Consider the following 13,112-nt stretch of genomic DNA (forward strand, 5'->3'; position numbering starts at 1 on the left):
GTTTCCTTCATTGTGGCTCCTGGCTATGTAATATTGTTCAGATGTGTCGATTAAAGAGCTGCTAGTGACCTTTATGACTTTTAATGCATCCTTTATATTAGTTAGTTCATGTCCTTCTTCAATGAGGTGTTGGGCAAATTTCGATTTATTTCTATTGTATTTAAAATCTGTTGTGTGCTCTCTGTATCTAATTCTGAAATTTCGGCGGGTTTGGCCGATGTACAATTTAGGGAAATTTTTAAAATATGATTGGTATATACCACTATTTGAAAAAGGTTCAGTGTTGTTAGTTCTGTTGGGAATTATGTTGTGAAGTTTTGGATCTAAATATCACAGTAAGACCTCCTGAAATAATCTTTGACATACACAGAAAACAAACGCCCACCACACATTCCATTGACAATAATTCGACTCACCCTACAACACATAAAATCAGTAAATTTAGATATTTAATTGACCGATTACTCACAACACCATTGAATAGGGACAACTATAGGAAAGAATATAATTACATTCAAAACCTAGCAATAGAAAATGGCTACGATAAACACCTGATCAATAAATTACTCAACAAAAGAAAAGCCAAATTATTCAAGAAAAAACACACCACATTGGAACCAGAAAAAGCAAAACCCAATAAACACTGCCAACCATGACATATTTTGGAAAAATTTCAAATCAATTAAATAGCTTTTTCAAAAAACAGAACATCAATATAGCCTCAGGAACTGACAAACTTCACAACATAATTCCCAACAGAACTAACAACATTGAGCCTATTTCAAATATTGGTATATACCAATTACATTGTAAAATTTGCCCTAAATTGTACATCGGCCAAACCCGCCGAAATTTCAGAATCAGATACAGAGAGCACACAACAGATTTTAAATACAATAGAAATAAATCGAAATTTTCCCAACACCTTATTGAAAAAGGACATGAACTAACTAATATAAAGGATGCATTAAAAGTCATAAAGGTTACTAGCAGCTCTTTAATCGACACAGCTGAACAATATTACATAGCCAGGAGCCACAATGAAGGAAACCCTCTTTTAAATGAACAAATAGTCAATACTAATAACCCATTATTAAATCTATTTAAATTAATCTCACAAAATCAAACAAGATCAGCCCCCTCCACAGGTCCCCCACCCCTCACTCCACTTCCGATTCCGCTAGACGTTCATTAGGTTAAGATCAATGTGAACACCGCCCGACTTTCAATCTGAGCCAAGCCATCGCTGAATACACATCACAACCAGTTGTTGCACGTAAGTTACTTGCTCATTCATTATATCTGACCATCTGTACATCAACACATTTAACAACTCAACTTTTATGTTCGCAGTATGCGAGGCTAGGCTGAAATTCGGACAGTGACAACCCAGCACTCTTAAGAAATTGTAACATCTAAACATCGGCAATTTGAAGAAAACAATATCAGGTATTATAATAACTAATCACCGCAACTCACATCACGTAAACGTGTCACACGCCATGTTTTATCTCTCTAAGTGCTTCATTATGTGAAAGTGATTAACATCAGACAATTAGTGAACTTTACCCATTAAGAAACGATTTTATGGCTTACTTTCTACATATTTTAATATCATAGTGCAACCATGTAACGTTTTAATATAAAACTGGTTTATTCCATTTGACATAGTTACAACATAGTTAGTAACAATATATTTCTATTACAAAAAAGAGTATTTAGAATAATAGTAGGTGCGAAATCTAGGGAGTCGTGTAGGACTATTTTCAAAAAACCACAAATAATGCCCATGGCTTGTCAGTATATCTTTTCATTAATAGTCTTCCTCGTATGTAATCGTGAAAACTTTGTAACTAATTCAACAGTTCATAGCATAAACACACGTCAAAAAATGACTTTCATACTCCATTGGCAAGTCTATCGTGCTATCAAAAAGGAGTGCGTTATATGGCTATTTTTAATAGCCTCCCTATCGATATAAAAAATGAAACTCAAAACATAAAATTGTTTAGGGCCAAATTAAAGAAGTACCTAATTTCTCACGCCTTCTATTCTGTAGGTGAATTCATGACATTCAATAACACTTCATGAAATTGATACTAAAACTATGTGTTGTACTAGTAGACTATATTGTAAATCTCGTCTGTGTATATTTCATCTAGACTGTGACTATAATTTAAGATTTTATAATAGTATTAAGTTTTTTGACTTGTTCCATATTCTAGCTGTAAGCATGTATGAATATCATGGAATGTTAATAAATACAATACAATACAACTACAAACGTCAATTTAACCACAATGTTCACCAGACAACGATGGACATTATATTAGCAAAGGAATGTTTTTAAATTAACTGTTTTTAATTAACTGTTTTAATCAACTGTGTGTAAGTGTTTTGTATTTTCATGCTACAATTTAAAATGATAATGGGTACTTATATATTATAAGTTTTTGTGCACACATAATGATCAAGTCAATATTACGTGTATCTATTTAACAGTGTAAATGGGCAGAATCTTTCCTACATCTGAAGATGGCACACACTAGTGCCGAAAACGTTCATGTTATAAACTAATTTATATAAATTACATAAGCACAGACGGCCTATTCAAACTTTATTATACTGTAACTTGCTTATCGGAAAAACTTATAACAAGATGAAATTGAGAATGTCATTACGCCAACCATGTAAAGTTCGCGAACAATACAACAAATTTTACCCGGTGCCCAGCTCTTTCCCTTGTCTACTTTACTTCCAAAATACAACTCATATGCTTTTTTCACTATAGGAATGATAGTATTTCTCTGTGACTTCAGAGTAAATTCCCCGCAAACGTAACAAAACAATTTCGGGTTATTCACATATTTGTGTGACATGGCGAACTCAATAATTGAGTTACAATATTATAATTTAAAAAAACAATTATGATGAATGCTGTTATCGTTTTGTTAAAATACACCTTACACTTCACTTCACAATACATACTTAGATTCACAATTTCACAAACATACACAAACATAAAATACGGCTACTTGCGAAGCGATCAGAAAGAAAGTTAGCACATTACTAAGCAGGCAATTCACAAAACAACAATTTTAACAGAAAAACAGGACATTAATCTACTGCCATATGTACCCTTCACCGAATATTAAGTGTCATTCATAAACATATAAGATCGGTAAAAGTTTCTCATCCATTTGTTTGAAACCAAACGTTAAGCCGGTTGCAGAGACCGGAAACCATAAAACTATAAAATGAGAGTGTTTTGCTAAAGATTTAGGTGATACAGCAAAACGGATGTCATATTCGTTATCAGCACATCTCAATACATAAAAATCACTTAGTTTTATTTAAAGGAGTATTTCATTGTTTATCAGTGTTATTTATTTTTTTGTAAGGTCATTAATGGTGAAATTGATAGTGAATCTTTCTCAAGTACTGTAATATCAGTCTTCGTATTCCTACAGAAGGATTAAGATTTAAAATAAATTACACTAGAAATTCAAAATGTTTTTCTCCGGTCTCCAGATGCATAAAAAATGCCAGTTTGCATTGAATGAATTTAGATCCATTTAATGTATAGGCCTAGTAGTTACTTCATTGGCTTATGTCATTTTGTTCTCAATATTTTTTAATTTATGTCTTTTGTTTGGTATTGTAGGCCTATTCGATTTATTCTCGTTATCATTTATATACACTGGATTTTATATTCATTTAATATTCTTGTCTTTTTGTATTCTTGTCTTTATGCATTGTCTTATATTGTGCTGAACTATAATTGCCCTCTGGCTGTTGAGCAGCACATAAAAATTATTATTATTATTATTATTATTATTATTATTATTTTTTTTTTATTTTTATTTTTATTTTTATTATTATTTTTATTATTATTTTTATTTTTATTTTTATTATCATTATTATTATTATTATTTTTATTTTTATTTTTATTTTTATTTTTATTTTTATTTTTATTATTATTATTATTTTTTTATTTTCATTATTATTATTATTTTTTTTATTTTTTTATTATTATTATTATTTTTTTTTTATTTTTTTTTTTTATTATTATTATTATTACGTAACAACAAACTAACCTTGTTTGTCCTGCTGTTTTTAATCACTGAAGCGAATCACTGCTTTTGTTTCCAAGAACATGTCCATATTCAGATTTATGGTATCTGTCATAATGCCGACTAATATTACTAACCGTGACACTTGAAAACGATTTGAGGCATAGGAGACAACATAATCGATTATCACTCTCCTCTATAAATAAATTTTGATATTGAAAACCTCTTTTATACACTTTTGCCTGTTCTGTAACCGGTCTGGATTATTGGTGAGTCGGACAATCTGCTATCCACCACTGTGCACAGGTAACTGTCGGGCTCCAACTGGCTTCGTACTCCGAGAGTACAAGTGAGTAGTCTCTTTACTGATACCGGACCGCTTGCCAAAATCTGATCTATGCAGTTAAAAGTTCTTGCAGCTTTATGCATTCAAGCAATGCATGCAAGAGTGAACGAAATGCATTCAATTGTGCATGCCTTTTTCCACTAAAAATAAAAGCCCATGCAGCAATTGAAAGCTGCTCATCGCCGGTGGGTACCGTGCTTTATTTCGTTCAACAGCAGCATGTAACGGGCAACTGATTGTTTTAGATGCCCGTAAATAAACTGAAAATTATTTTATTTGGTGATGGTAGACATTTTAAGCTGAAAATGGGGGCAAGTACGATTAGCTTTATTGAAGGTTATCTCGAATACGAGTGCGTATGGAGTGTTCAACCACAATTCAGAGAATCGAGTAGGCCTAATTATTGGGCTGATATTTAATATTAAGTAATTTATATATATATATATATATATATATATATATATATATATATATATATATATATATATATATATATATAGTGAAGATGGTGTTCAACACGGTGCACCGTGTACACAAAAAATCTGCATGCATCTTAATTGAACGTGCCTTTATACTTGATTCTATCAATATTCTTCCCAGATTGCATGCATACGCGCATGGAAAATTTAACAGTGTAGATGCTGCTTGACTGTTTCAAATTGGGATTCATATGTTCCAGCAGCTATGCCAAATGATTCTAAACTATTGCAAATTCTTCAAATTGATTTTATATGGAAACAGCAACTACCAGTCAGGCACGCTAGAACGCATGCGCAAACGTACGCAAACATCCACGTACATGTCCTTCACAGTCTGGTGTTACTTTCGGCAACCTTAATTATAACTTAAAATCGTATGCGAATATTTTCCACAATTATTGTAAAAAAAAGCTAATGATACTGCAACTGCAGAATCAGAGGTCATAATAGAGTTAGGTAGGCCTACATCATCTTAGGTCCTTTCAGAGAAGTAGCTGATACAGGGACATCGTTTTATTTTTACTTCAATTTTTATTGTACCTTAGTTTTTTAATGTACTTCACTCCCACCCCCTCTACTATCAAACTTCCAATCTTCCTCCATACAGAATCAAGGCCGTGAATGCAGTCAAAGTAAACAGTACTGAGTTAGTGAGTATAGCACGTTCCAGAAATACGTTCGCGTTTTCCAGTGACGAAAGAGCTTCCAATATTGAATCATATTTTCGCACAGGTACTGTCGTCCGTTTGCCTACGTCGCATCCCGGTTTCACCCACCCACTTCTGCTCGCCCCTCTGTACAGGCTAGAGGCTGGGCTGTCTTAGCTCTTTTCTGAAAACATTAATTTGTGTTAGGAATTGGACGTCTACGTAATATTATACAACTGTTTAAAATAACTTAAATAATAGGGCCTCGTTAAGTAATTAACTGTCATGTGATTTCCCCCCTTTTTACGACTCTGCGACAAAACCACTTGGACGGACAGTAGATAGCATGTCTGTGTAATTTTATCTTTTCGGATCGGGCAGAAGTGAAGATTGAATTTACAGTACGTAAGGTATTCTTTTATAGAGTAGGTACAGAATTATTTCAACATGAGTTACTAGTACGAAGGACGAAACTGATAAATAATTGGAATTAGGTACAATAGTATATAGTGCGATAATATGCACTAAAGAACTGAAGCCTGAACTGAAATGAAATGAACGGTTACCATTATCAAAAATGTGTTCAAATATCCATATTATGATTATTTTTCAACGGTTCCGGACAATTCGCCACAGAAAATTGGTAACTGGGACAATTGGCCACAGAAAATAGGTAATAGGGACAATTCGCCACAGATAAACAATTCGCCACAAGTAGACAATTCGCCACAAATAGACAATTTATTTAAATGTGAATTAGTGGCAAATATGATAACTTTCACGTTGTCCTCCGGTTCAAAATACAACAACCACCTTTCTCCTTATATGATCTTAGTGTATCTGTCGGCTATAACTTTCAGTTCGTCAATATTCCTTGGTTCAGGTAGGTGCAGCTTCCTGACACGGCGCACAGTTTTTTTAATAGATTATTTCTTCGGTAGATTCACATTGGCTTAGCTTGCAATACGCTGTAACTCATTTTGAATAATGAAAGACGTTGGTTCTCGGGAAGTCCCCGCCCTTGCCTCATATTCTCTACACATTCCTTTGCCTTAATCCTTCCCCAGTCTGCAGAATGATTCTTATGTTCAGACGGCTCTTTGACGACACTGCTTCCATCTTCTGATAAGAGGACTGTTGAATTACACCCGCCACGCATGTCACAGCGTCAAACAACTCCATTCTTATTTCTTCTAAGTCTCGTGTACATGTAGGTGAGGTATATTAATTTGTCAAAACCTCTTTCTGATTTTGTGAAGCGAATTTCTTCCGCCATAGTTCCGAATTAGTTTACAGCTTCTGGATTTGTCTTGTGTTACCATAGAAATATATTATAAAATTGTTGCGAATTTGAGTACTGCCTTGAATTTTAATGTGTGGCTAATTGTCTTTGATACGAACTTCAATTATGTGGCGAATTGTCTTTGATACGAATTTCAATTATGTGGCGAGTTGCCTCTGTGGCCAATTTTCTGTGGCGAGTTGTCCCCAACTCATTTTTCAATTTAACTTCATTCTCTACATTGTACGCTAATGTGTTGTAGATAGCATAACATACACAGCATAATGAATACTTACGAATGGATAACTCAGTTCGTGAGTAAAAACACTTATTGTTAAAACAGTACTGTATTTTGATTAAACAAAAACCTAATGGAAATTATCAAACTCAAAATCGTAACATTTCCTAGTTTACGTAAATGGATTAACTACTTTTCTTTCCTCCTACACCTAGTAAAGTTATTTGTTTGTTCTTTACGCCAGTATCATCGAATTCCAGTCGTGGAAGGGGGTAGCAAACGGTGTTTCCGGTTCTCAACGGTAATCCAAAGGTATAGCCAGATTAATATTAGAAATGTTAGTAAAAATAAAATGAAGTCCCTGTACTTTTGATATTACAATCTGCAACTTATTTAGGATAATCAAGAAAGTTGCCTGCATTTTAAGGAACTCATCAAAATAAGTAGTTACATGGCCAACTTCTCAAGAAAAAATGAAATTGAAAGAAATTTAGGGAAAATGGAATAGCTGTTTAAACTGTTGCTGTCTTGATTCCTTAATTGTCGAACACTAATATCTAGACTCAGTGGTTCGAACCAGTTTTAAATATTTTAAATGCGTTCCTGCAGTGGAAAGCACAGACTGATTTGAAATTAATTTCAAATATCTCTTACGTAACAATTAGACTCCATTTTAACTAAATCACGAACAATTCCAAACCATTGCAAAGTTGCTGCTGCAACAAACTTAATAATGTAGGATCATAGTGCAAGTTTGTTCACTAAGCTACAATATGATGTAGGCCTACTTTTCTTTTATTTTATGGAAATTTTACATAAATAGAAAAACACAGTTCAAAGCAAGAAAAGGTTAAGTGGTAGAAAATAAAAATTAAAAAGCTTAGAATGGAAGTGGAAGGCAATTTGGTTGCAAGAGGTTCAAAAATGAAAAAGTGACACATGATATGAAAGAGAGGCAAGGAAGCTGGGGCCACAGTATAGTTCTCAAATGTACCAAAATTCGAAAGTAATGTAGCTATAACCTTCTTCTCTGTTCGTCTGACTATCTAATAAGTAATTTCTCTCGGTATTTCACTATATTATAATTTATTTATGTAAACTTGACATTGTATTACTTTCCTCTGCTTCCTATATTTTAATTCCGAAGTAAGTGCTACTCAATAGGTTTTAATAGTATAATATTCTCACCTCTGTCTCTGTTTCATTGCTTTTGGCAGGTCCTTTGGATCTTGTTTAAGAATGTATTTCCGGTAACCTTCCATACTTTTGTAGAAGTATTCATCCCAATTCAGATCTCTAATGTCAAATTTAAAAATGTTTTTGTCTTCGTCACTGATATTTATCCACATTTTTCTCACGTTTTCATTCTCAAACTTCCATTCATTTTTACTGAAATACACCACGATGTCATGGTACCAATGCCATTTTTTATAAAATTTCATCATCCTGAAACAAATATATACCAATTCAATAGCTACGTCTTAATGTGACAAGTAATTGTTTTAAATTAATGGATTCTAACCTATGATTCAGTAATTCTGAAGGAATTCGATAAACCTTTTAGGGGATTTCACAAAACTGATGTCAAAATGGCAGCATTCATAACTGTGTGTTAATCTAGCCAGATTGTGGATAGCAAGACAACTCGTTCTGCATCTAGTTTTCCGTAGTTTCATTGGATATAAAGATACGTGTCTAAGTGAGTTTTAAAATAAATGAGAGAAGGACATATTCAATTCGTTTCAAATTAATTACGAGAAATGATTTCTTAGAATTTATTCCAAATTCGGGAAGACTTGTTTCGTTATCTTCTTCGAATAGTGGCTCCTACATTACAGGCGAAACGACAAACCATCGTCGAATTAATCGCCTGCTACATAGGTTGACTTAAACTAGATAAAAAAAAATTACATTCACTTCTCCTTCTCTTCGAAATCTTGTACACTTATATTCCTTTATACCTGTCGTCTCGCTTCACTTACCTTCCTTCCTATCATAATCTGAACACACGCTCTCACCATGAAACAATACCAACAATAAAATCCCATCGCACCTCTTCATACTCATCATCTTTCACAATAGCTCTGCCAAGAATTTGGAATTCGCTACCTGCTAGCATCAGGGACTGTCGAAATAAAATTTAGTTCAAAAGCAAACTTACTAGGCACTTGGTCAGTAATTGAGACTCGTTCACACACGGTTTCTTGTAAAAAGCTATCTTAATCTAGCACAAAATATTTCAATACCCGATAATTTCAGCACTATTGTATAATTGTAATTATTATTCTAGGTTTAATTTGTACTTAAGTATATATATATATATATATACTACGGACTGGAAGATCCGGGGTTCGATCCCCGGTGGTGGCAGGATTTTTTCTCGTTACCAAACTTCCAGAACGGCCCCGAGGTTCACTCAGCCTCCTATAAAATTGAGTACCGGGTCTTACCCGGGAGTAAAAGGCGATCAGAGCGTGGTGCCGACCACACCACCTCATTCTAGTACCGAGGTCATGGTAAGCATGGGGCTCTACCTCCATGCCCCCCAAGTGCCTTCATGGCATGTTACGGGGATACTTTTACCTTTACCTTTTACCTTTATATATCTATAGGCTTGTATGTATAATAACTTCTTAAATTTTAATTTTACAAAAAAAAAGTTGTAAACAAAAACTGTTGGAGATAAATCATACAACATTATGCCAGTGTTTGAGAACAGTTGGTTATTCAGACATATGACAGTAAATTAATTTTTTAAAATGACACTCTATATTAAAATTTATATATTCTGAATCTGTTACATTTTACATATGAATGCGTAGAAACTTTACACATTCTCCCGTCTGTTGTCTCTAACTATATTATATTAAACTTGTTCCGTGGACTTCAAATTTGAGACAAACAAGTAAGTAAAATCATGTTGAGTAAGCCATAAAACTAAAAAGAACACTGTGACTAACTAAACTTTGTCACAGATGCTCAAAATAAGAACCATTCATAACCAAAAAATAGCTCAGTCTATCAAGAAAATAGTCCATTGTTTTCCTCACAGTTATATGACTGATATGTTCCATCTCAAATGTACAGGTAATCTTTTCGTATTTTTATTTTTATTGTAATTCGAGTTGTAAATTTAATATTAACTGTAATTATAATTTTAATTGTTTTCTTAATATTGTAATTGTAATCCCGTGGTAGAGGGGAAGAGAAGGCCTGACGGACTTATCTCTACCAAGTAAAAAAATACTAATACTATCATATTATATTTCCGATTAGTAAATACCCAGTTTCAAACGCCCAAAAAGGAAGTCGTTATAACTGAAAATGTATGCAACAAACAGAATTAAATCTACAGATAAACATCTGTAGATTTGGAGCTTTTGCAGCTTATATACAAAAGATCTGGTTGCTATGGAATTTTATTGTACCTAGATTTAAACACAAACTATTAATTATTCTATAAAGCTGCAGGCATGAGAACGTTTCAAGAGAAAATCTCGTGTATTCTTTGGGTTATCAGAAACAAAGTTTATTAAGCATGTATGTACAGAACCGGTTTCGCCGGAAGTTCACCCTTCAAAGAAACGACCACATTCCTGACTATAAGAGAATAACTGTCTGAAATACAAAGTTGAAGCGAACATGGAGCCTTTAGCAGACAACCGATAGGCCTATGTATTCCAAGCGATTAGTTTCTACAGAAGGCATTGAACGAATTCGAACCTCATGGGCAATGCCCTGGAAAACCATTTATTCGGCAAGTAAGTTGGAACTCCAAATTCCTCACAGTACGACTCATAATGTTTTGCACAAAAGGCTACGTCTGAGAGCATACAAAATTCATGTGACACAGCGGATCACGGCCGAGGATAAGCTAAAAGGCTGGCTTTCGATGAGAGCGTCTTGACAAAACTTAACGAAGACAACTCGTACTTAGATCTATGTAGTTTCTCTGACGAGGCAACTACGTTTTTGCTAACAAAACATCGATAAAAATGTGGTTAATTCAACGAAAGTGTACCGGTATGTAATATAGCGGCGATTTTAATTTCTGTGTAACATACGTAATTAAACATTGTGTCACTTAATGACATTAATTATTTTAATATTAAAATAGTTTTCTTGTTATGACTAGTAAGAAGATGATGAATTGATATTTCCATTGCTGCTAGAGTAATGAATTAAGAAATTCACGACGTTTCGAAATTTGACTCTATCTTCGTCTTCAGATTTCAAAAAATGTGGTGAAAACAGAGTGCATATATTTTATCTTTCCACGCTCGCATGTGAGTAGCTGCGCTGTAAACTGCTGCGTCCATTCTACACCTGCCAGCGTGGAAAGATAAAATGTATGCACTTCAGTATCCCAAACGTTGCAGTCGTTGTGAATTACGTCATTCATTCTCAATAATGGAAAAATCAAGTCTGCACTTATTTTAAACAATCTATCATTACCCTTACTTATATTAATACTAAAGACGAAGTAAAACTGTATTCATATGGCAGAACTCACTTCGTTTCCCGTCCTGTGCAGAACAATAAGATGTCCATTATGACAGCTGGTACAATGTGCAGAAAGAACATCAAGAATTTGTAGAGTAGATGCCATTTACAAAGTAACATGATTGGCACCCAAATGGCGTTATCGAACGGAACCTTCGAAGAGTACTTGATGACGTAGGCGAAGGTCTGACCCCAGGTGATAGGATTCTCGCATGTAGACACGTAATTGTATACAGAAACGTCTTTATTTTCAGACCTGAAACCATAATCAGAAATTGCTGTCCCTTCTTAACATCGACATAGGAACAGTTCTCTTATCTATACTCTTTTCAAAGTTATGGTAATGATATCAACCTCGGTTAAAAACGTAACTAGTAACCATGGGTTACGAAACCATGATTACTTTCCGGTGTACCATTTATAGGCCTAATCACCGGTTACTTGCTTATGGTTATCTGACACTTCGTGTAATCAGGGTAAAGTATGTGATAGTAAGTCTATACTATTTCTTTGACCCGCTGCAGACGAAAATGCGTCTAGTCCGTAAGATTTCCACGTGCTGCCGCCCACGTAACCTGCGCGACATTACAAGGCCTTGCTTCAAGTGCATGGAATGGCTTCTAATAATATAGCCACTTACCTTCCTCGCTGATGTGCATCCCAGGCCGATGCTATCACGGCGTTGATTGACATATCACAGGGAACTAGGGATGTTACAAAATGTTTGTCTGCTTCGGACACGCGAATTAATCCCATACTAGTATGAATATATGCCAGTATGGGACCGAATGGTTTGTCTATCCACCCCGGTACTGGCTCCTGCGCCGAGGAAAGGACTAAAAAAAAAAAACAACAACAACAATTCTAATAGGCAGAAAGTGCAAGACGATCTCTGCATTCAAGTGGAAACATTTTCGTGAACACTATTAATTCATTGCTCACACCTAAGCCATGTACGGGATGGGCAAAATAAAACTGGCCCGCGGAAAATATATGTGAACTATATGAATTTATGTGTATAAAATTGACGCGGAAATGACTCTGACAATGCAGGAAATCGTGATTTCGATGCAACAATGGGTCCCTGTCACATGTCCGCGCATGCGCATCTGTCGCATGCTCTGTCCCGAGCTTCGCTATGTCATTACGTTTGAGTGAGCGAGAGGAGCAGACGTGTTTAATGACCAATTGAATGCAACACAAAAAGGTGCTCACGATAAAACAACGTGTGTTCATTGTTGAGTGTTATGCAAAGCACAATTCATGGAAAAGATGTGCGGAACTGTTTGCGCAAGAGTTTCAGACTGGACGTGTTTTGGCAAAATCTCCAGCAAAGGCTTCAATGCAAAATTTAGTGGAAGAATGGCGTGAAACCGGCTCTGTAGCGAATAAAAAACGTAACTATCCGAAAAGAGTTCGATCACCAGAAAAGATTGCTCGATTGCAGAAAAGCTTGGAACAAAGTCCGACGAAATCGCAACGCCGTTTATTTGTGCAAATGGGAATTAAGAGAACGACGTGTCGAAACATTATCAAAAAGGACC

The 13,112-nt window shown here is 34.8% G+C and overlaps 2 protein-coding genes across 7 annotated transcripts in view; one reads left to right on the top strand and one right to left on the bottom strand.

The window, feature by feature from the left end:
* The window catches only part of LOC138706264 (fatty acyl-CoA reductase wat-like), a 30,228-nt gene that overhangs the window by 6,042 nt on the left and 11,074 nt on the right, over positions 1-13,112 (bottom strand). For 2 of the 3 annotated variants that reach the window (XM_069835347.1, XM_069835345.1), the window contains exons 5-7: positions 12,209-12,404; positions 11,579-11,824; positions 8,254-8,511 (exon numbers count right to left, since the gene is read on the bottom strand). In XM_069835347.1, the coding sequence (XP_069691448.1) occupies positions 8,254-8,511; positions 11,579-11,824; positions 12,209-12,404 (700 nt within the window). The remainder of the gene's footprint in view (positions 1-8,253; positions 8,512-11,578; positions 11,825-12,208; positions 12,405-13,112) is intronic. The other variant, XM_069835348.1, reaches the window with a different exon arrangement.
* Positions 155-13,112, top strand: part of LOC138706266 (uncharacterized) — a 149,780-nt gene continuing 136,822 nt past the window's right edge. For 2 of the 4 annotated variants that reach the window (XR_011333940.1, XR_011333942.1), the window contains exons 1-2: positions 155-1,276; positions 1,354-1,449. The gene's annotated coding sequence lies outside the window, so the exon portion shown is untranslated. Of the gene's footprint in view, positions 1,450-13,112 lie in introns of all 4 variants that reach the window. The other 2 variants (XR_011333938.1, XR_011333939.1) reach the window with 1 other exon arrangement.

The sequence above is a fragment of the Periplaneta americana genome, chromosome 9, assembly GCF_040183065.1.
Source record: "Periplaneta americana isolate PAMFEO1 chromosome 9, P.americana_PAMFEO1_priV1, whole genome shotgun sequence".
NCBI lineage: Eukaryota > Metazoa > Arthropoda > Insecta > Blattodea > Blattidae > Periplaneta > Periplaneta americana.